Source organism: Hemiscyllium ocellatum, chromosome 24 (genome assembly GCF_020745735.1).
Source record: "Hemiscyllium ocellatum isolate sHemOce1 chromosome 24, sHemOce1.pat.X.cur, whole genome shotgun sequence".
Lineage (NCBI taxonomy): Eukaryota > Metazoa > Chordata > Chondrichthyes > Orectolobiformes > Hemiscylliidae > Hemiscyllium > Hemiscyllium ocellatum.
Window position 1 is genome coordinate 13,819,771 of NC_083424.1, and position 24,592 is coordinate 13,844,362.

A 24,592-nucleotide genomic window follows, 5' to 3' on the forward strand; every position below is an offset into this window, starting at 1 on the left:
CAGACAGAATAGATCAAGTGAATCTTTAGAAGAGTCCAAAGATAGTAGGAGTATACTTAAAAGGGAAATCAGAAGGACAAAAAGGGGACATAAGATAGCTTTGGCAAATAGAGGTAAGGAGAATCCAAAGGGTTTTTACAAATACATTAAGGACAAAAGGATAACTAGGGAGAGAAAATGGCCCCTCAAAGATCAGCAATGTGGCCTTTCTGTGGAGCCACAGGAGATGGAAGAGCTATTAAACAAATATTTTGCATCAGTGTTTACTGTGGAAAATAACATGGAAGATAGAGAAGGTAGGGACATTTTTCAAGATGGTGACATCTTGAAAAATGTCCATATTACAGGGAAGTAAGTGCTGGATATCTTGAAATGCATAAAAGTGGGTAAATCACCAGGACCTGATCAGGTGTACCCTAGAACTCTGTGGGAAGCTAGGGAAGTGATTGCTGGACCCCTTGCTGAGATATTTGTATTATCGATAGACACGAGGGGTTGACTGAAGACTGGGGGTTGGCTAACGTGGTGCCACTATTTAAAAAAGGTAGAAATGACAAGCCAGTGTGCCTGATGTCGTTGGTGGGGAAGTTGTTGGAGGGAATCCTGAGGAACAGGATGTACATGTATTTGAAAAGGCAAGGGCTGATTTAGGGATAGTCAACATGACTTTGTGCGTGGGAAATCATGTCTCACAAACTTGATTGAGTTTTTTAAAGAAGTAACAAAAAGAATTGATATGGGCAGAGCAGTAAACGTGATCTGTATGGACTTCAGTAAGGCATTCGATAAGGTGCCCCATGGGATACTGATTAGCAAGGTTAGATCTCAAAGAATACAGGGAGAACTAGCCATTTGGATACAGAACTGGCTCAAAGGTAAAAGACAGAGGGTGGTAGTGGAGGGTTGTTTTTCAGATCAGTGGAAGGCCGTCATTGGGTCCACTACTTTTCATCATTTACATAGGTGATTTGGATGTGAGCATAAGAAGTACTGTTAGTAACTTTGCAGATGACATCAAAATTGGAGGTGTAGTGGACAGCGAAGAGGGATGCCTCAGATTACAACAGAATCTTGACCAGATGGGCCAATGGGCTGAGAAATGGCAGATGGAGTTTAATTTAGATAAATGTAAGGTGCTGCATTTTGGGAAAGCAAATCTTAGCAGGATTTATACACTTAATGGTAAGGTCCTAGGGAGTGTTGCTGAACAAAGAGACCTTGGAGTGCAAGTCTATAGCTTCTTGAAAGTGGAGTCGCAGGTAGATAGGATCGTGAAGGCGGCGTTTGGTATGCTTTCCTTTATTGGTCAGAGTATTGAGTACAGGAGTTGGGAGGTCATGTTGCGACTGTACAGGACATTGGTTAGGCCACTGTTGGAATATTGCATGCAATTCTGGTCTCCTTCCTATCGGAAGGATGTTGTGAAACTTGAAAGGGTTCAGAAAACGTTTACAAGGATGTTGCCAGGGTTGGAGGATTTGAGCTTTTGGGAGAGGTTGAATAGGCTAAGCCTGTTTTCCCTGGAGCGTCAGAGGCTGAGCGGGCTAACCTCAAAGAGATTTTTTAATCATGAGGGGCATACATAAGATAAATAGACAAGGTCTTTTCCCTTGGGTGGGGGCATCCAGAACTAGAGGGCATAGGTTTAGGATGAGAGGGGAAACATTTAATGAGACCCAAGGGGCAACGTTTTCATGCAGAGGGTGGTGCATGTGGAATGGGCAGCCAGAGGAAGTGGTGGAGGCTATTACAATTGCAAGATTTAAAACGCATCTGGATGAGTATATGAATAGGAAGGGTTTGGAAGGATATGGACTGTGTGCTGCACGTGGGACTAAATTGGGTTGGGATATCTGGTCGGCATGGATGAATTGGACCAAGGGTCTGTTTCCGGGCTGTACATCTCTATGACTCTATGTTTGAGGCAAAAGCCAGAAGAGTACTCAAATGAATACAGTTTTCATGACTAAAATTAATCTTTCAATTTCCTTTTTATTTTCTCTACTGAAAGCTCAGCTGACTTCACTGAACTGGAGATTGAACATTGTCACTTTATTACTGAGCAAGTTCTGAATCAATTACAAGATCAACTTGAAGAGCATCGGGGAGGTGGATTTTTAATTTGACTTGGTGGTTTTGAATTGAAGATATCATAGAATCATAGAATCCCTTCAGGGTGGAAACAGGCCGTTTGGCTCAACAAGTCCACACCGACCCTCCGTAAAGTAACCCACCTAGACTCATTCCCCTAACCCATTACCCTATATTTACTCCTAACTCATGCACCTAACCTACACATCCCTGAACACTAAGGGCAATTTAGAATGGCCAGTTCACCTAACCTACACATCTTTGGATTGTGGGAGGAAACCAAAGCACCCGGTGAAAATCCATGCAGATTCTGGGAGAATGTGCAAATTCCACATAGACAATCGCCTGAGCTGTTTATGTCTAGCATGTATCTATTTCACTCAAACAAAACTGTGGAATCTTTTTTTGGCCAATTTAAATCTCAAATTAAGTTGTTTGGTCCTGTCCTTTTTGCTGACTTTTGGCGTACCTTCCCATATTCCAGACTTGTACAGCCAGATGCTGAGGCTGTTGTTATAATTTGTTGCTATCAATGCTGTTACAAAAGATTGATGTTGACCATTGAATATGTCATGAAAACCGTTGAAAGAGAGGTTACATCTACACCAATTACAGAGCTTAATGCACTTCACTCAGGAGTGACGGAGTAGGTGAAGGCCATTCAGCCCCTCAAGTCAATTTTCCTATTTGGTTCAGTCTGATCTCTATCCTAAATTCATTTATCTGTCTTAATTCCTTTCATGCCTAAAATAAGTAGATCAACAATAAACCTTGAAACTGTTAATTGGGAAAATCCAAGACTTCCACTACCTATTATATGAAGAATTGCTTCCTAACAATAGCCTTGAATGGCCAAGCTCAAATTGGAAAGCTATACTTTTCTCTCCATTCGAATATAAGCACCTTCAAACCCATTCTGTCATTTATTATGATCATGGCTGAACATCCACCTTCCATCTACTGGATTCTACTCACAGGGGACATTGTTTCTCTCAACCAAATCCTTTTAACATCTTGATTACTTTTATCTTTTAAACTCAAAGCAATACAAGTTTCATCCATTTGACCTTTCATCATCATTTTAATTCTATTAATCTCAAAAATCATTCTCATAGCTCCTCTTTCAGCTTGGTGCTTGCACCCTCCTCCCAGTGTGCTTTTTTTTTGTTGCCTTTCTGGAGCTTGCTAGTAAAACATTTATGTTTTGGTTTCCTGGATCTTGCTGCAGTTCCCCAGGATCTGATGGATGTTCAAGGGGGTGGAATCCCCCTCATGTGGCAGCCAAATGCACGCAAGTCCTCCTGCTCCTCATGCTCACAGAGTGGCTCATCTGACGGTGGGCCTTCCAATGGTTGCAACCACGAGAGGTAAGACCGAGTATGCAGGAGAGCAGGGTCACCACCAATCAGTCAAGTTTGCCAAAGTGTTCTATTGGGCCCTGGGGGAATCAACATTCACGAGAGATAAATATTGCTGACCGGGCTAGTGTCTATCTCTATTGATTCTTGAGAAGCTGGTGGAGAGTCACTTTCTCAAACTGCTGCTGGGTTTAGATGTTTAGGATAATGCAGAGTCTTGCTAGAGGGCATCGAAGAGTCAACTGCATTGCATAGTATAAAAGCAAGAAATGCTGGAGAAACTCAGCAGGTCTGGCACCATCTGTGGAGAGAGAAACAGAGTTGAGAAACATTTCAAGTTCAAAATGACTTCTTCCAGAACTCTAAAACATTGTAGATCTGGAATCACATGTAGGTCAGACCAGTTACTAAAAGGCACTAAAGAATGAGATTCCAATTGTCTTATGGTCTTTGGGTTGAATAACATCATAACAGGTAAGTGTTCTGGAATTTTATTCAAGTGTCTTTGGTGTTAAAGTGAATTTTTTTTATAAATCCTCTCCTCAGGAGAGCACTCAGCACCCATGTTGGAGCAAGTTGCATCTCATCTGTAGCAGAAGTGAAAACGCCTTTTTCCTGCTCCTCTCTTCCTGTACTTCATGGATTAAGGCTCTGCTATTCCCTTAGTTAATAAAAGTGTGATGCTGGAAAAGCACAGGAGGTCAGGCAGCATCCAAGGAGCAGGAGAGTTGACATATCAAGCCTAAGGGCTTCATCAGGAATGACTGCTATTTCCCTGAGCTTCTTAAAATTCAGATTGTGTAGAGGGACACATTCTCAAATTCAGTTTAACCCTTGAATCAGTGTTTACTTTGCTTGAGGCTTTGCATCTTAGGTGTCTGTTGTAATGCTAGATCTCTGCCATTGACAGTCTGTTAACCTGTAACATCCCATTGTATTCAGCATGGAAATTTTCATGAACTAAAATGAAAAAGTCTGCACATTGTAGACACTCCAGAGCCTGAGCTCAAAAGTCCAGGCTGACAATACAGTGCAATGCTGCCGGAGTGTTTCAGTGTGAAAGGTGTTGGTTCTCTGATGAGATGTTGAAATAAGATAATAGCTACTACTCGAATGGATGCTAAAGTCAGGGCTGGGGTCTGGGGGAGGGCTGGGATCTGAGGGAGCGGTGGTGTCAGAGGTGGAGATGGGGATCTGAGGGAGAGAGTAGAGGTCTGACGAAGGGGTGGGATTTGAATTGGGGAAGTCTGAGATAGAGGGAGGGGGCCTGAGGGAGAGAGTTAGTGTCTGAGGAACTGGTGGTAGTCTGAGGGAGAACCGGATAATGGGGGTGGGGATTGGGCTTTGAAGGAGGAGGGTACCTGAGGGAGGGGTGGAGGTCACTGAGAGGGGATGAGAGTCTGAGGGAGATGGGTAATCGAGGGATGGGTGCGGGTCACACCGTTGTTCAGAAAGCTCCTGACATTGTGACTGATTATTGCTCAGTGACTGGCCTGATTACATAAACCACATAGACCATTTGCCAAGGGGATGTCCCCAGTATTGTTTCCAGTATCAGTGTTACTGTGACCTGTCTCTTCCAGGGCACCACTGAAGATGCTGTGTGACAACATGAAGTACCAGATCCTCTCGAGGGCATTCTATGGATGTATGTATGAGGAAGATCAGCCTGGATATGGGCATTTACCTGAGCAGTATGCTTCTATCTATAGTGCTTTGTGACAGAAAACAAGCTGTGTTACATTTTGGCATTCTTTGGCCAATTCATTAAGGAGAATACCTAAATATAAGCATGTATAACTTGAATGACAAGCTCCTGAATGTCTGCATAGAAAGGGCTGATTGCTCTGACCAGCCTTCCCCATTGTGATGCCATGAGCATCACCAAACCTACTCCTTATCCACCTGAACCATATACACTTCTGGGAGGAGCACAGCCCTGTTAATAGACCTTTCAGCTGATCTAGCCTGCTCCACCATTCAGTGAGAGCGTGGCTGATTTGATAACCCTCAACTTCACCTTCCTGCCTTTCCCCATAACCCTCGATTCCCTTACTGATTACAAATCTGTCTTCCAACCTTGTATATACTAAATGAGGCAACCTTGACAGTCCCCTGTTATAAAGAATTCCACAGATTCACTACCTCTGAGATAAGAAATTCCTTCTTACCTCTGTCTTACGTTGGTTACCCCCTTCTTTGAGCCTGCACCCTCTGGTCCTAGACTCTCTCACAAGCAGAAACAACTTCTCGGTTCTAACCTGTCAAGCTCCCTAAGTATCTTGTATATTTCAATAAGGTCACTTCTCATTGTTTTAAATTCTCAATGAGTACAAGCCAACTTAACCTGTCCCTATCAGATAATCCATCCAGACCTGGAATCAACCTAGTGAGCGTTCTCTGAACTCTCTTCAATGCCAATATATTCTTCCTCCACTAAGAAGACCAAAACTGTTTATGGTAATCTAGGTGTGATAATCATTTATTATATCATAATTATTGATATTGATAATTCATGTGAGAAAAAGTGATTGTTTTTGGCTGGAATGGTACATTTTTCAAATATCGGTTGGGTGTGAAGCCAACACTGCATCTGATCCCATGGTTGTGAGGAAAATGGGACGTGCTTGTACAATCAGTTCTGCTATAGTACATGTTTCTTCAACATGAATTGGCTTAATGCGATTAAAGAATTTAGACCATTATTTGAGGAACACACAAACTTTCCTTCTCTGTATTGGCTATAATGCGATTCCAGCTTAAATGGGGAGGGGGCCAGAAAAGCACAGCAAGCCAAGCAACATCAGGATTCTGGTCTGGCTTGCTGTGTTCTTCCAGCCTCCTGCCTGTCTACTTTGGATTCCAACATTTACAGTTTTTTGTCTCTAACCATTAGTTTAAATGGTGTGGCTGTTGCATGATTTTCTTATAAAGCAAGATCGCATGAGAACCGAATTATCGCATTATATCAGAACCGACTGTGCACTGATATAGCTTTAGATCATGGACCTGCAATGCACAAGATACCCTTGGGTGGGAAAACTATCAGGCAGACTGGTAAATTAGGATACATAGCATCAATTGTATGGGTGGTTGGAGAGACATTAGATGAGTTGTCCACCTGTAGTTAATTTGAGGCCTGAAAGAAGGCAGTTTTTTTTTGTCCCGTTCATGGCCTCATTCCCACCTGCCAGTCCTATATAACAGGCTGGGAGACGCCCGTTATGCAGCCAGGAGGATTTAACCCTGAAATCTGTTGTACCAGCTGCTCAGTGATTAAACACTTACCTCCTTCACCCAATGCCAATTAGAACCTCGTCCCATCTCTTCAAATCCACACTGCACCCAGTCCTTTCCAAGATGTCTGCCACCATAGAATCCCCTCTTTTTGGCACCCGTTAGCTTGGTCCTAGTGAGATCCTGAGTCAAGAGTGTGGTGCTGGAAAAACACAGCAGGTCAAGCAGCATCCGAGGACTAGGAGAATCAATTGTTTAGGCATAAGCTTTATTCTCCTAGTGAGGTCCTGGACTTGCCTGAGTGCTCAGTATCCTTTGCTAAATGCCATGGCTTGGCTCAGTTGCAATATCCATAGTGGACATCGATCCTGCTCAGTGTTGCTAGTGCACAGAGTGCTAGCCTGTAGCTGCCAGTACTATGAGGTGGGACCTCTTCCTGGAGGCTCATAAACTAAATAGCTAGCACCTAAACATTTGGAAGAGGGCAAGCTATCTAAGTCAAGGCTGCACCTGAGGTTGAGGCATGGGAGCCCCTCCTTGTAAATTCTAACCTGTAAATTTTCTGCTTCGATACAGTTATGGGGACTTGAGAAGATATGGGGGCATGCGGGATCTCCTCCATTCAGGAGAAACCAAAACATTTCTTTAGCTGGGCTTTTGTTTCTGGGAGCATGTTGGGCTTTGAGCAGTGAATTCAGACAGTATCACCTCTGAAGAGTTTCAGCAGGTAGGGTTTGTGATGTGACATTGGCTCTCTCTTCATGCATGCATTCCTTTGCTTCCCAGGGCTTGCCTACTGCAGGCATCTGTCCACCGTCAGGACCCACCTCTCCGCACTTGTCAACCATACCATCATCTGCCCGGCCACATTGGCTAACGCAGACTGCGGCCTGACGAAAGAGATCTGGCAAACCTACCTGGAGGACAAAACGGTGCGTAGGGAAACAAGTCTTGACTGTTGAGCAGAGCAGGTCAGAGGGCAGTGTGGCCATCCCTGGGAGCTGTAAGACCTAGATGAGACTGATTGTCTCTCTGTAAAGGTATCTGTGCAAATACCTGTCACTACATAAATGGAGGAACTATCTGTGGCTGGCAATGGGAAATTCAATCCTTTATTTTCATTCCCCCCTGAGGTCAATGTTACTCCAGGTATGCAGGAGTCAAAGCTGACACCTTCTCTCTAACTCTCTGAGGAACAATAGACGTTGACACCCACATTGTCACAGTTACACTAACACTGGGCATTGTCCAAGTGCTGTCTTTGTGATTCGGTATTACTGAACCTTGGAGAGTACAGTCAGGGTTACACTTCCCCTTCATTCACTCCTGAAGGAAACATGTGAACATGAGGCCAAGATAGCTTCAGGCTCAACTGTGACACCATAAAATTGTTAAAGGTATTCATCCAAGAATCTAGATTCACAATGTAGATTCGGAGTAGGGGTAGGCCATTCTGCCCTTTGACAAGATAATGATGATCTGACTATGGCATCAACTCCAGTACCAGGCCTGCACACCCATGCCCTTTGACTCCTTCATTCGTGAAGTAATTGATAGGCATACATAAGGAGAAAAGAACAGAAGTTTTGACAGTGAAACTTCAGTGAGATGAGGAAGAGTGGGAGGAAGATTGTAATGAACACAGTCCAGTTAAGACTAATGGCGCATATCACACTGTAGATCTGCGTAATTTCATGTGATTAAAGACACTGCGTATGATTCACCGTTTGGGGAATTGAGTTGGGTGATTAGATTAGATTCCCTCCGGCGTGGAAACAGGCCATTTAGCCCAACAAGTCCACACCGATCCCCCAAAGAGTAATCCACCCAGACCCATTTCTCTCTGACTAATGCACCTAACACTATGGGGGCAATTTAGAATGGCCAATTCACCTGACCTGCACATCTTTTGGATTGTGGAAAGAAATCCACACAGACATAGGAAGAATGTGCAAACTCCACACAGACAGTCGCCCGAGGCTGGAAATGAACCCGGGTCCCTGACACTGTGAAGCTGCAGTGCTAACCACTGAGCCACTTCGGAATTGTCTTAAAGCAGGAGGTGCTCAACCTGGAGAAGAAGAGAAAATAATTTCAACATTAGGCAATGAATGACTCTCTGCTCTAAATATACGGTCACCATGTCATTAGAATTGCTTATTAAATTTGGTACAATCAAGTGAGGAGTGGTGATTGGCTCCTCACATTTTAAACACTTCCCTTGCTCTGTCCAACAAATATTTTTAGGTTTTAACATATATCTATCACACTTAGTTTAAGTTAACCAGATCAAATTGTAGAGTCAAGATCAAGATTTTCTTGAATCGAAAGAGTGGTTTTTAGTACAATAAAAATCAGAAAATGCTATATTCAACATTTGTGGGCGGCACGGTGGCACAGTGGTTAGCACATGACCAAAACACCTGACCTGCACATCTTTGGGCTGTGGGAGGAAACTGGAGAATCCGGTTGAGGCATGGGAGTCCCGCAGACACGGGGAGAATGTGCAAACTCCACACAGACAGTCACCTGAGGCTGAAATCAAACCCGGGTCCCTGGCGCTGTGAGACAGCAGTGATCACCACTGAGTCACCATCCGCCCAGAGTCAGCCACATTGCTGTGGCTGAGGGGTCACATGTTGGCCAGACCAGACAAGACAACAATTTTCTTCGCTAAAGGATATTATTGAACAAGGTGATAATTGTTCCATGGTCATTATTAGATTCTTAATTCTGGATTTTTTATTGAATTCAAGTTCCACCATCTCACCTAGGTATCTGAATTAATAAGTCTAGTTATAACATCACTCCTTCCCCCCTGCTTCCCTCAACCTATTGTTGCTGTTGTTAACAGCTGTTTTCCTGTTTCCTCAGAAATGGCAGAGCTCACAGATAACCTTGATTTATTGGTGACAGTGATTTTTTTTTCTCTAAGCACTTACTTTCAAGTTGAGAGACAGGGCAAAGAAGAGCTTTCAGAATCCTTGGTATACGATGAAGTTGATGTCTCCTTTGTTATTCAAAGCAAATGCTAAAATTTGCCTCAGATATTAAAACCAAATGGTGAAAGTTGATTGTCATTTTTGCTACAACTGTCACAATTTTTGTAAATACAACTGCAGAGCTATGAAGAACAGGAACTCTTGCGTCTCATTTACTATGGTGGGATTGAAATGGAGATTCGGAAGGAGGTGTGGCCATTTCTCCTGGGACACTATCAGTTTGGAATGACTGAGGTTGAAAGAAAGGAGGTTAGTAACTCAAAAATGCCCTACTATTTTGTCAGTGTAACATTAGAAATAAAAGATTTTAAGGGGCAGTCCTTCCATCCTCCTCCTGTTCTTTCAAAGATTATTTTTGATCCTCCTCCTGTATTTTCAAAGACTATTTTGGATTAGACTAAGTACATCATGAATTATCCTGATTTATTTATATCCTAATATGATTTCCTTGTGGTTCAGATATTGTTGGTGCCCATCCCTGAATAATTCTGCTTTCAATTTGTTCGCTTTATATAGGTCCTTTCCTCAATCTCAAAACTGAAAGCAATTACCTTTGATCAGGATCTTCCTGAGTTTCAGGAGGAGTAAGTCTGGGGAAGAGCTTAAAGCTCCCTCATACATTACATCCAAAACACACAAGACTAGCTCAAGACAGCAGCAATGCTCAGGGACAATATACTGCTCCTAGCAAGCAACAACAGCAGCTTACGTTTAGAACGTGCCTTTAATGCAGCAAAATGGCCTGATATGGACTTTACTTGACAAACTGATAAAATGACTTCAGGGAAACAAGCCAATGATTGATATTTCATTAGCATGTAATGGAGAGGGAGCCTTAACACGGTCTAGTTTAAAGCTCACTCTGGTGGGTTGCAAAACCTTCAAACATTATCCAGATTCATTCATATTAGGATTATAAAGATACTTAGTTATACCATCTGTACAAGTTGGCCCAATACAATGGGCTCAGTGCAGTCAGTGCATCACTAGTTCCAGCAAACATCAACAGTCTGCATTTGGTTAGTGCCTTTAATGTAGTGAAGTGTCCCAAGGCTCTGCATACGAGCATGACCAGGTAAGTATTAATGCCGCGCAAGGGTATTGACACAGATAAGAGGGAGAGATGGTTTTCACTGTTCTCTCCTGCCCATAAAAGCGGGTGATTTTAAAGTTCCTTTTCTGATTTCTCATTTCCCTTTTAAAATAATATGCTTTGGTGTGTTTGTCAAGATTTTTGTTTGTGAAGTCCAATTTTCAAAATTATCCATAGCAAATTGCTTTGAGTGAAAACAAAGTAGGGTTTATTATTGCATTCAAAACCTTGGGGGAATGGTTCGCACCCACATTCACACACACACATATGCATACAAAAAGACAGAAAAGAAACAGGAAAGGAAAGAAGTTACAAATTACAAAGCGCTTCAAATCAAAGCTATCAGAGCTAGTTTGCATGAATTAGACAATTCAGTTAGTGATTATCCAGTTGAATTTCTTTCAATTGGCTGTACAGTCTGCAGAAATCCCTCTTATTGGACCTCAGACTCTGTCAAATTACTGATGAGGCAAGTGAGTTATGAGCTGGGAATTGGTTCACTTTGCAGGCAAAGCACTGGTTTCTTTACAAGAATCAGATATATGAGTGATATTGAAATCAGAGGCAAGTTTTTCGGTAGCTTGGAGTGGCTTACTCTTCAGGTAAAACAAGCAAACTGATGAACAGAAGCCAAAGTTAAAGATGATTCAAATAAGCTACCAGTTTCAATCACGTGAGTGGAGTTGGAATTGAGACACTCAATTAAAGATGTGGATTTTGATGTCACCTCTTCAGCAGCCATTGTTTATTTTACAGCAGATAACTGTGGAGTCATTTACACTAAGTCTAGGATAAAGGGTTTTGATGATCTCCATTGGCCAGAACTGAGGATGATATCTTTTGTACTTGTCCTTTTTGCTGGATTGGTTGAAATGTTCATACTATGTAAGGAGTATCACATCCCAGGAATGACATGTTCGCTTTAGTCCTGGTAATTATTGGACATTTCTGGAAGAAGTCAATTTGGTTATTGTATGTTAGCAGTCATTTTAAAAATTGGCAAGAGTGCATTTTACAAAGAATTTAAGCAAGGGAACATAATCTTAAATAACAAGTAATAGTTCACGATCTCTCTCTTCCTGCCCTCTGAACATTGCAATATACTATAAGACATAGGAACACAATTAAGCCATTTGGCCTTTGAGTATGCTCGGCTAAATGTTTTAAAACATGTCCTTTGACGAGAGACAGTCCGAGAGGTAAAAGCAGGGAATTCGGGGCTGATACAACTCATGACGTGGCCAGCAATGCTGGGATGAAGTGCAAGAAGCCAAGGAAAGCTGGATACTTGATTAGAATGGTGCTGGAAAAGCACAGCAGTTTAGGCAGCATCTCCTACTCCTCGGATGCTGTGCTTTTCCAGCACCACTCTAATCTAGAATCTGGTTTTCAGCATCTGCAGCCCTTGTTTTTACCTAGGCTGGATACTTGAAAGGTTCTAGGACTAGAGGAAATTAGAGATGTGAAGGGATGAGACTATTGAAATATTGGAACAGAAGGATGATAATTTTAAATTTGAAACAAAGGCATCATAACTAACTCCTGTGTTGCAGTGCTAACAAGTAGAAGACAGTCTAAAACATGCTTCTGGTCATAGTGTTATTGTAGCACAGACCATTCAACCCATTGAGAACATGTCAATGTGCTGTAGTGCAATCTAGTCCCATTCCTTCACTCTCTTCCCAAAGCCTTGAAGGGTTCAGTTCCTCAAGAACCAACCCAATTTTCCTTCAAAGCCATTGAGCATATTGGCTTCCACCAACCCCTTACTGCATCCCTTCACCACCCCACTCAATCCCCTTGCTCAAAACATTAAATGGAGTCTGCACACTGGATTTAGATATTCAAAGTCAAATAATTTTAATCTTGTTGATACTTGAAGCATTACTTTTCTTGAATTTAAACTTTAATAAGAGGTTTCCACTGTGGTTGAGTTGCCCACTATTGGACTTTTTCCTATCCCTGAGTTTCTACACTGCAGTATTGGCAGTAGGTGCCAGGGTCTTAAGCTGGGAAGTTTCCTCACTAAACCTCAGAAACCACTGGCAGAAAGTAGGTGTGCTCAATCAGAATAGGAATGGCTTCCAACAGGGCCCACATGATAGCTTTGCAGCATTTGCCAGTGGAAAGCCAGGCTCGGAGTATCAAACGCTGGGTTGATAGCACCTGTAGAATCAAATGAATTTATGTCTGTACTGTATGTACTGCAGCACCTGCCAGTTTTGTTCAAGACCATTCCTGTTCCCTTTCAACCTCAGGTTGATGATAAGATTCGAACCAGCTATGAGCAGACCATGGGTGAGTGGATGGCCTGTGAAGCAGTCGTCCGTCAGCGGGAGAGAGAGTCACATGCGGCAGCGTTAGCCAAGTGCTCTTCCGCAGTCAGCCTGGACACTCAGATGCACCGAGACTCAACAGTAAGCAATGAGGTGAGGGTCAGCATGAGAGGTACATGGGGCTTGAATAAATGAGGAAAGGGCCACAGACAACTGTGTTATAACAATAGCAAGTTACATTTATGTGTCATCTTTAATGTAGCTAAAACAAATAATCGAGGAACCAACTAAAGAACAAGCTATCCTAGATTTGGGTTTGTGCAGTGAGAAGGAGGCAATTAATAATCTTGTTCTGAGAGATCCTTCAGGAGAAAGTGACGGAAGCTTGATAGGATTCTTCATTAGGAGAGAAAATGAAGTCCAATCTGAATCTAAGATCCTAAATCTAACCAGAGGAAATGACAAAAGTATGAGAGGTGGATTGGCTACAAAAAATGGGCGACTTCATTGAAAGGTGTGATAGTGTATTGGCAATAATTATTACTTATGGAACAAATGCATATATTTCAACACTTTCAGGCCAAAGGACACAATTTTAAAAAATGGCCTAATCCTAGCCAACAAAATAAATTAAGCGTAGTATTAGAACCAAAGAGGTTCCATATAAAATTGCTAGAAAAAGTAGCAAACATGAGGACTGGGAGCAATTTAGAATTCAGATAAGAGGAACCAAAATGTTGATTAAGTGGGGACATGAGTATGAGAGTAAACCTGCAAGTAAATGAATGACAGAATACTATTTTGGGAAATGTTGATGTTCGAGGTAAGTTAGTTAAGCTCAATTACTGGAAGCTGTAATCAAAAGCAGAAATTGCTGGAGAAACTCAGTAGGGTCTGGCAGCATCTGGGCGGAGAGAAAGCAGAGTTAACGTTGTGAGTCAGGTGACCCTTCTTCAGAAGCTATCAGGGTTAGAGAATAGTGGGAATTCCTATTCCTGAACATATTCTAGTAGCTGGAACATGATTCTTTGGGTGGGAATAAATTTGCCCTCACTGTAATGCCTTCCATTGCTTACAGCCCGCCAAGTCTCGATGTCCGGTTTGCATGGGAAGAATGGTCACTTCAGGCTTCCACAAGGCTAAACCACCAGGCTGAGCTTGACCTCATTTTAAAGATCTTCTCCTTTAACTCCCCTCACTTTCTTTAGGTCAAAGATGTGGTAATGGGTACCTGCATGGGCCCCTATCATGCCTGTCTCTTTGTGGGATACGTAGAACATTCGGGTCCCTCTCCACAACTCTTTCTCCAGTACATTGATAGCATCATCGGTGCTGCTTCCCTCTCTCATCCAGACTTAGAAAAATTTGTCAATTTCATTTCCAGTTTCCACCATGTTCTCACCTTCATATGGTCTATCTCTTACTCCTCCCTTTCCTTCCTCGACATCTCAGTTTCCATTTCTGTGGACAGGCTAGCCACTGAAAATTGCAGCAAGCCCACTGACTCCTAAAGTTACCTTGACTGTACATTATCACACACTGCTTCACATAAAGACTCCATCTCATCCTCCCAGTTTCTCCGTCTCCATCAGAAATGTCTGCGTTTTTCCTCAATCAAGGATTCCCTGACACTGTGGTTGAAAGGGCCCTGAGCTGTGTCCAACCTACTTCCTGCACTTCGGCCCTCACCCTCACTTTTCCCTCCCACAACAGCAGTTGGGTCCCTCTGGTCCTCAGTTCCCACCCCATCAGCCTCTGCATCCAAGGGATTATAAATCGCCGTTTCCGTCACCACCAGTGGAATGCTACCACCAGACACACATTCTTCTCCAATTCCTTGTAAGCATTCCCAATGCCTCTCCGCCTTCACGGCACCTTCCCATGTATTTGCAGAAGGTGTAACTCCATAAAAAAATGATTCTGAGCTTCAAGTTGCCTGCCACTTTGACACACTAGCATGTTCCCATGCCAACATTTCTGTCTCAGGCTTGCTGCAGTGCCCTTGCGAAGCACAACAAAAGCTGGGGAAACAACACCTCATCTTAGAATCATAGCAAAAAACAGTAAAGAAGAGGTCCTTTGGCCCGTTGAGTCTTCTGTCTGGTTACCTGTCAGCCTTCAGGACTCAACATTGAGTTTAACAATTTCAGAGCATGAGCACCTTCCTTCAAGTTTATTATACGCACTCACAAACCAAGGTTCTGTTTTGCATGGGTTGCTGTCTGCACATGAGAAAGTGAGGACTGCAGATGCTGGAGGTCAGAGTCGAGAGTGTGGTGCTGGAAAAGCGCATCAGGCCAGGTAGCATCCGAGGAACAGGAGAATTGACGTTTCGGGCACAAGCCCTTCATCAGGAATGTTATCTTTTTCCTGATGAATGGCTTATACCCAAAATGTTGATTCTCCTCCTTCTTGGATGCTGCCTGACCTGCTGTGCTTTTCTAGCACCATATTCTCGACTTTGCTCTCAGCACAGCCAACGTATTTTCAACCAGTCGTATTTTTCACTGGTACTGTCTCTGTTTGATCATCGTTATGCCTGTTGTTTGCCCCGCCTTTTCTTTTCTGTCGGCACTATGTTCATGTATTCTAATTACTCCCCCACCACCAACCCTGACCGCCATCAACAGCATAAATAACATCTTTTCCCAGCATTTTCTGTTCTTATTTCTTCTTCCTCCTTACTGACTTCCTATCCAATCTTCATTCGGAACCTCATGTTGCTGCTCCTAGTGATTCCCATTACCAAATTGGAGCAGTACTATCCCTCCCCAGCAATCTTTCTCTGCGGGCTCTTCCCGCCCTGCCGCCCTCCCCACCCACTTAATATTAAGCACCAGCACTGTAACATAAACTGATGTGGCAGCTTCTTATCTCAGTGGTCACCAGAAATAGGTACAGGTATAGACTTGCTCATGGCATTGATCTTAATGCTCTCTGTCATGAAAAATACTTTCTTCATTAGAACTGAGGAGTTTAAAGACAATTTGATGGAAACTTTTAAATGATGAAGCGATGGAACAGAATAAACAAGAACAGACAGTCCCCAATAATTGATGAGTCTATACCAAGAAACCATAGATGTTAGATTAAATATAAAAGCTTTGGGATAGAGAGCAGGAGAAATCTTATTACTGAGAGGCTGTGAACTGTACAACCTGAGCAGGGAATATGTAATATTTAAGAAAGTTAAGGTAAGTCTTTGAAGGAAGTGGGACTCAGAAGTAGAGAAATTTGCAAAGCACAAAAGGTTAGGACTAGGGCTCCTGTCAAAAGTAATCACTGGCATGCCCTTGCTGAGCTCAAGGATCTGGATGTTGATGGCTGGACCAGTATTTGTTGCCCATCTCAAATTGCCCTAAAGAAGGTGGTGATGAGCTACCTTCTTGAACCACTGCAGCAGCTCACCAAAGCTTCTTTGACAGGACCTTCCAAATTCACAACCTTAACCAACCAGAAGAAGAAGAGCAGCAGATACATAAGAACGCCTCCACCTGCAAGTTCTATTCCAAGCTACTCACTATCCTGACTTGGAAGGATACTGCTATCCTCCACTGTCACTGGATCAACTCCCTCCATTATGGCATTATGGGTCTACTTACAGATTGTGGCAATTCAAGAAACTCACCACCACCTTCTCCAAGGCAACTGGGATTGGCAGTTAATGCTAGCCCAGACGTGGGTAGTTGCCCCCTTGTGAAAGAATGAAAATAGTTGATGTTTGACCACTGGCTGCTCTTCCCATTTCCAGCAGAAAGCTACTTCACTTTTTGAAATCAGCAAAGTGAAACATTTAACCTCATAAACACAAGATTTCTTCATTTGGGGTTTAAGTTGAATAGCAGTAGAAAAATATGGTGCAGTGACTTAGTACCCACCCTCTTCCATTTTGAAGAGCTGACTTTTCAGTTCAGAGCAGACTGATGTAATGAAAACTCCCCTCTCGACAATCTAAATGGAGTGACCCTTGATAGTCTTCAGTTAGTTACAACAGCCCAGTCAGATTCCCTCAAATGCTGGTTCTGCTGTGTAGCTAAGAGCTTGAGACCATGAAATATCACAATGATAAAGATCACAGACAGGGCGTGGTTCACTGAAAGTATAGTTGGACTGTTAGATGGGCAGCAAGATTTGAAATGGTGCAAAGGAACAGATCTCATTGAAATTGTCTTTATTTTATGCTTCTCATTCCTTTTAAAATAAACTCAGAAATGCAGACATTCACATCTTGCAAAGGACAGAGGTTGCTAGTACCAATTTCAGACAACTTAACTAGTATTTTTAAAACATCTATCTACTAAATAGCAAGAAAATTGCAAAAAAACCTGATGTTTTAATGTTTCATTGTGCAGTTTCTCTTCCCTTCACTTCTCTAAGTGTCTCTGCTCTCCTTTTCCAGTCTTCACAGAGTTGCGGCTCAGACAGTCAGAACCATTTGCGTCTGCAGAGTGATTCCAGTACAAGTACACAAGTAGGTTCCAGCCTTTCTCTAAAATCCTGTTTGCAGGTGTCTCTATTGTCATTTAATGTTTTTGCTGCTAAGCTGATACAAACAGTGGTGGCAGCAGGAGGAAATGGATGCACTAGCAGTCTCAACCTGGAGTATATCACATTGCCTACAGTTTGCAATGATAAGCATTCTCTTCAGTGGTGACAGAATACCACTCAGCCACAGAATGGATTGGATGATGCAGCCCTTGTCTGTATTTCAACAGCAAGGCCAATTTGTCTTTAGCATAGGAGCTGACTCTAAGCATTTTGTACACATGGAGAGAGATTTTTAAAAAATTAAAATAGATAAGTTGAATAAAGGTGACATCTGCTGAGCACTGATTGTGAATCATGGAATAGTTTGGTGCAGAAAGACACCATTTGGTGCGTCCAGGTTGTCAGCTCCTTTGAAGAACAATTTGGTTGTTCCCAATCCTTTTTTTTAAAAAGGTATTTTTACTGAAAAAAGGAAATTTTTAAAGACTTTTTTTTTTCAAAAATTACAAAAGTACTACAAACAAGTATACACACCAGTGTAAAATTAAATAAATGAGAAAAAAGAAAAGAAATAAATAATAACCGAAACAAAAAAAGAGAAAAACCCAACTAACTACTGATCTATCCTACAAACATAAAATAGGATATCGTACATTACTAATAGTAAACAACAGAATAATTAAATAACTAAGTACATGCTCAAAATAGATTTACATCAAGTCATAATGAAACCTGTATTAATATGGGATTCCTCCTCCTGGGGGTCCCTGGGCCAGCCAGAACCACTACCACAGCCAGACAAAAGCCCTGGACAGTATGGCCGAAATATCTGTGTCAATATAGTTCAAAAAGGGCTGCCATATTTTATAGAATAGTTCAGTTTTTTGGTGCACATATTTGTGAGGAAGTCAAGGGGATATATTCCATGATTAACCTGTGCCAGTTCGAAAGTCCTGGAGGGCCTTCAGCTGCCCAATTCACTAAAGTATTTTTCCTTTTATAAAAGGAGAGAATGGAAAATAGTTTTCTCCCGTGGTCTAGGAATAGCAAGCCGAACTGTTCCGCAAACTTTAATCCCCCATCAATGGAACTATTTTTGTAAATCATTCTGCATCCTCTCCAAAGTTTTCACATCCTCCATAAAGTGAAGTACACAAAATAAGACACAAAACTTTGACAATGGCTGATCCGGACTTCTATAAAAGTTTATGATTTCCTGACTCTTGTTCTCTACCCCTCTGAAAAGCCCAAGAGTAGAGACACTGGATCCAATCTAATCTCCGATCTAATCCCCAAGATCTCTGTCAAGGCATTCATTACTCTGTCCCAATACCTGCTTATATTATGCCATGTCCACAGACAATGCCAACTTCTATTTTGCATTTAGGACACAATGGGGATGCTCCTACCTTAAATTTTGCGAGTCGTTCAGGTGCTATATGAGCCCTGTGGAGTATCTTCAACTGAATAGCTTGAGTTCTATGTTCCCAATCCTTAACAATTTCCCCATTGCCCTGTAATGTTTTACTTCTTCAAATATTTATCCACTTCCCTTTAGAAAGTAACTTTTGAATTTGCGCATCTCCCATCAAACAGCATATTTCAATTGTGTAAAAACAGTACTTAATCTAATTTTGGTTATGTTTATTTAGCCAATTGCCTTATATTTGTGCTTTCTACTTGTTATCCCTTCAACCAACGGACACAATTACTCTTTATTTACTGGGTCCAAAGCCTTCATGATTGCAAACGCTTCCAATAAATCTCCTCTTTTCCTTCTCTGGTCTAGGAATAGCAAGCCGAACTATTCCGCAAAACTTTAATCCCCCATCAATGGAACTATTCTTGTAAATCATTCTGCATCCTCTCCAAAGTCTTCACATCCTCCATAAAGTGCAGTACCCAAATAAAACACAAAACTTTGACAATAGCTGATCCAGACTTCTATAAAAGTTTATGATTTCCCGACTCTTGTACTCTACCCCATTTATTTGTAAACTCAGAATTCAAAAATGCCTTTTTAGTTGCTTTGTAACCTGAGCAAGCCCATCTGTCTGCTCTTGGGCCCTCTTTAAATTTGTACCAATATTGGGAGAGTTAGGAGAGGGATGAAATAGATTACTCATATTTATATTGTGGCTTGGACAGCTTCAGATATGCAGATAGGCAGAAAAGTGCAAAGGTCTTCTGAGGTTATTCGTGTGCCTGAAGAACGCACAAAATATCAGTGTCAAGAAGCCAGATAACATGGCAGGGATGTTAGATGGATGGTGCAGACAGAGAGTGGGGTGAGACATTGGAGGATTTGTCCTTGAATGTTTCGGAAGATAGGGATTAGAGGATCTCAGTCAGGACAGGGATGATGTGCGAATAAAGGAAAGTGGATTGATTGGGTAACTGAGTTTTCAATAAGTTGAAATTTCTGATAGTTGGCACTGGGAGGCCTGTGAGAAAACCATGAGAAATTGAACCTGTAGATGACAAAAGTGTGTCAAGGTGTAATTGTGATTTGAAGGGGGAGTGCAGGCAATGAAGGTTGAATTGGGTTCCTCTGGGCATGCGTTCTAGATGACACAGAAATCACCAGCAGTGACTTTCAGAAGCATTTTAAACAGTACTTGGTAGAGCTTAGAGCTTGCAGCCAGTGGCAAGAAGTTATATGTAGAGTCTTTTAATGTGTAGCAGTTGTTGCACTGTACCTACCACAGGATTCTGGCTGACCAGGAAACTATTGGCCTTACAGCTTACTTTAAGAATTAGGGACAAAAAAAACTGCAGATGCTGGAATCCAAGGTAGACAAGCAGGAGGCTGTAAGAACACAGCAAGCCAGGCAGCATCAGCAGGTGGAGAAGTCAACATTTTGGGTGTCCTAGTCTAACTACTTTAAGAATTGGAAGCGCTTTTGCAGTTGGCTGTTAGCCTGTTTGTTCACGTTCTGATCACACCTTGTGTGACCATCGCGTCAGCTGGGGCCTAATACACCCTTGAAGTGCATCCCCGTTGGGGGTGACCACAGGCTGCCCTTTTACTTATTCATGAGAAGTAGTTTAACTGAAGTTTGCTTCTGAGCTGATCTCTCACCAGTGAAGGACATGCCATAAAGTACAATCCACCTATCCTCCGAAGAGCCGAGTTTGTCCTTATAACTCATCACCTTTGCATTGGTGATGCCACTGTAAAATACACCAGAAGAGAATGTAGCTGTCTGACAGGGGGAGGTTTGGCTCAGTACACTGGATGGCTGGTGTGGATGAATTGGTACTAACAGCACAGATTTGAACCCTGGGGTGCACTTTGCCCCATCCAAGTCGAGCTCTCAGTACTATGAGGCAGACTTACCTTTGGGCAGAGATCTAAAGAAAATAGAACACATCCAAAGATTCTGTCTTGGAAAAGACTTCAATAGCTTTAGTATAAATAGCTCTTTTAATATGTACTGTAATGAGTATTAAAACTAAGCCAAAGAGATTTCTATGTTCATTGATGAGGAGTAGGCATCACCAGCTGGGTCAGTATTTATTGGACAGCCCTAATGACCCTGGATATGGTGGGGCTGAGCTAGGAAGGGTGGCTAAAGGATCATAAGATGTGGGAGTAGAAGTAGGCCATTCAGCCAATCAAGTCTGAGCTGCCATTCAGTGGGATCATGATTGATTTGATCATCCTCAGCTCCACCTTTCTCTTAAAATAACCCCATCTTAATGCTTCACACTTGTTACTTTCCTAGGGTCAAAATTGGTGTGAGGTCAGGGATGTGGTGACAGGGAAGCCAGCCAAAACTGAACCAGGGATGAAATTAGATTCTCCCATATATATTCATTTGGTCAATAAGGGCCATTTCATGCTTTATGCTAACATAGTTGTGCTGTCAATTGTTTCCCATGCGGCAGTGAAACCCCACAGCCTGATCTTGCTTCTGACTGCTTGGCTTTCAGAGTTTTAACTGTTTATATTTTCATGCCTTAGATAGCAGTTTTTCTGACACATTCAACTTCTCAGATAAATGTATGTTCACCTATAAGCTGCAATTGTGAGGTATATATGTCTCTTAAGAATGAGAAAATCAAAAGAAGGTCATAACTGATACTTTTCTCTACATTTAACCAGCAATTGATTTTGTTATGACCGAATTTTCAAAAAATCAGCGATTGATCCCTTAACTTCCAGTCTTGTTGAGGCCACCCAAAACCATTGGTGATGCAGGAAACATTAGTGCAATAGACTGGACAATGTACTTCCAGAGACAAAGAAAGTATGATTTTCTGACTAAAGACTCATTGGGTTGAACTTTACCTGGGTCGCAAGAAGTAAAGGTGTCAAGCCAGAAACCTGGGCAAGTTCAGCAGATGCTCCTTCACCCACCAACCATAGATAACAGCCAATTAAGGTAATTTATTGGCCTGTCGATGGCCACTTTTGAGCCAGTATTTTGAGACACCCCCCCCCCCCCCGTCGTGTGGTGAGTCCACCATCTACATCCAAGATGGCTTCTGGGCTCAGTCTTATTTCCTGAAGGTGTCATGGCCCATAGAGGAGGATCCTTCTGCACTGCCACTATAGGTGTCCTCTCCAATTGCCCAGGTCTTTCTGTATTAGGCCCTCCCTCCTCCCTGCAGCCTTAGCATGGCCACCTCCATTAGGGATGCTGCTTAGAGTTGAGGATTGGGGCTGGAATGGGTAGGTGATCTGCATTATGGTGTTGCCGCAGGGACTGAATCTGAGACTGAGTGCATTTCCAGCAGAGGAGGTGAGAAAGTTGAGGGACTGGGGACAGTGGCTATCACCTGATGAAGGAGCGTCGCTCCAAAAGCTAGTGTGCTTCCAATTAAACTGTTGTGCTATAACCTGGTGTTGTGTGATTTTTAACTTTGTTCACCCCAGTCCAACACCGTCATCTCCAAATCATAATTAAATGTAAGTATTTACATTAGCTGAATAGTGATTAAAAGTCAACAATGTTTGCATTAACTAAGATGCTGGGTTTAAAGTGTTGTTTACATAATGCCTTTAGCCATAGTGACATATTATGTTCAGGATTAGACACCAATTTGTTCATCAATGTTAATCCCAAAGCACTCACTGTATGTCCTGTTGCTTGTCAGACTCTGCAAAGGCTGTGGTGTTGACACAAGGTACAGGTACATTGCTCATTGTTAGTTAGGTCCTTGTCACTCTCGTTTCTGAGTAAATGAAGTGAATTCCTGAGGTCCACTCAGGCTAGGTCTAATTGGCTCCAGCAAACCTTGCCTTCCCAAATGCCATCAAGAGTCACCTCATGTAAACCAGGCACCCCTTCCATGGAAGGACCAGGGATGGGGAGTGGGGGAATAAAGTTCCATGGGAAAGATTAACAAGCTGTTGACCTCCATCAAACCAGGTCAGGCTCCTGTGGAAAGGTTTAGTGTAGATCGTCTCTCAGCTGCTCGATCACAAAATGCTGAATGGATCACCTGTCCTCAGCACAGACCCAATGGACTGAAAAGACTCTTCTGTGTCTTATGACTCTCTGAACCTCTCGACTCCTCCACCCAATCCGAGCATGTTGACCTCCACAGATGTTTTAATGCCTGTGCAACGGGAATATTCTATATGTTTGGTGACCTCCCTCTACTCCCTAAAGGCCTCCCATCCTGCTCCTAAATTGTCACTCAGTCAGCTTCCCTTCACCAGTCTTTTGACATGTCCAGTGTTTCACCTCAAGCTTGGAAAGGGTTTGAGTTTGCTGATTGGCTTCGAGATCCTAGAGACTCAAACTCAGTCAGGTTCATGGGTAAGCAAATAGTAACTGGACCCAGAATTTATTGATGTCATCTGCACCTGGCATTCACATCATTTTAAGCAGTGAATATAACATGGAGACGAAAAGTGAATATTATAAAGTAAGGAACATAGTGCTGGGGTCAGAACACTGAACTAAACATCAATATCAGGAAAGACTGTGGGTTTTTGTTGTGTTCATCGGTCACAGCAAAAATATTTGGGCACTAATTGGCATCCTTGGTCTAGGAAGGAATCTATCATGTTTTGTTTGCTTCTTGCTTGCTGTCATAGTGTTTCATTCTCTAAAGTGAACATGTGTGGTTAAGAATGGTTTGGGCATCTTTGTGATGGCCCCTGTCTCTGGTTGAATAACCTGTTAATACAGGGGGTCATTGTAACCCTGGCAACTCATCCAACAGAATCAGATTGTCCCATTTTATGCTCCAGTTCATTCTTAGATTCAACAATGGCTCTTTGGGTTGCACTCTGACTTCGGAGATTGTGGGTTCGAGTTCCACTCCAGGGTCTTGAGTGTGTAGTCTTGGCTAACAGCACCGTGTGGGCGGCACGGTGGTACAGTGGTTAGCACTGCTGCCTCACAGCGCCTGAGATCCGGGTTCAATTCCCGACTCAGGCGACTGACTGTGTGGAGTTTGCACGTTCTCCCTGTGTCTGCGTGGGTTTCCTCCGGGTGCTCCGGTTTCCTCCCACAGTCCAAAGATGTGCAGGTCAGGTGAATTGGCCATGCTAAATTGCCCGTAGTGTTAGGTAAGGGGAAAAATATAGGGGTATGGGTGGGTTACGCTTCGGCGGGTCGGTGTGGACTTGTTGGGCCGAAGGGCCTGTTTCCACACTGTAAGTAATCTAATCTAATTACTGAAAGAGTTACGATTTTTTGAATGGGGTATCAAACCTTTTCACAGAATTGTTGATCGAATAAGATAGGTTTTCTGGTTCGATCCCAGCCATTGGAGTTTACTGGTAAACAACTCCCAAATGTTTACAGTGTGATAGAGTTATACATAGAAAAGCTACTTTAGCTCACCCATTCTGCCAAACAACAAACACCAAACTATACTAATCTCATCGAGCTGCATTTGGTCCTTAGCATACTACTCTCTGGCATTTTAAATAATTTGTCCAGATGCTTCTTAAATGTTGTGAGAGTACCTGCCTCTGCCACCCTCTCAGGCAGCATGTTCCACATTTCTACCATCCTCTGGCTGAAATTTTATTTTTGCAAATCCCCTCTCAACCATTTATTTCTCACCTTAAATCTATGCTCT

General features: G+C 42.6%; 1 protein-coding gene across 1 annotated transcript in view; it reads left to right on the top strand.

The window, feature by feature from the left end:
• The window catches only part of sgsm1a (small G protein signaling modulator 1a), a 138,591-nt gene that overhangs the window by 97,376 nt on the left and 16,623 nt on the right, over window positions 1-24,592 (top strand). The window contains exons 14-19 of the mRNA XM_060844131.1: window positions 3,320-3,458; window positions 5,033-5,097; window positions 7,473-7,618; window positions 9,809-9,937; window positions 13,040-13,210; window positions 17,457-17,528. Of these exons, the coding sequence (XP_060700114.1) occupies window positions 3,320-3,458; window positions 5,033-5,097; window positions 7,473-7,618; window positions 9,809-9,937; window positions 13,040-13,210; window positions 17,457-17,528 (722 nt within the window). The remainder of the gene's footprint in view (window positions 1-3,319; window positions 3,459-5,032; window positions 5,098-7,472; window positions 7,619-9,808; window positions 9,938-13,039; window positions 13,211-17,456; window positions 17,529-24,592) is intronic.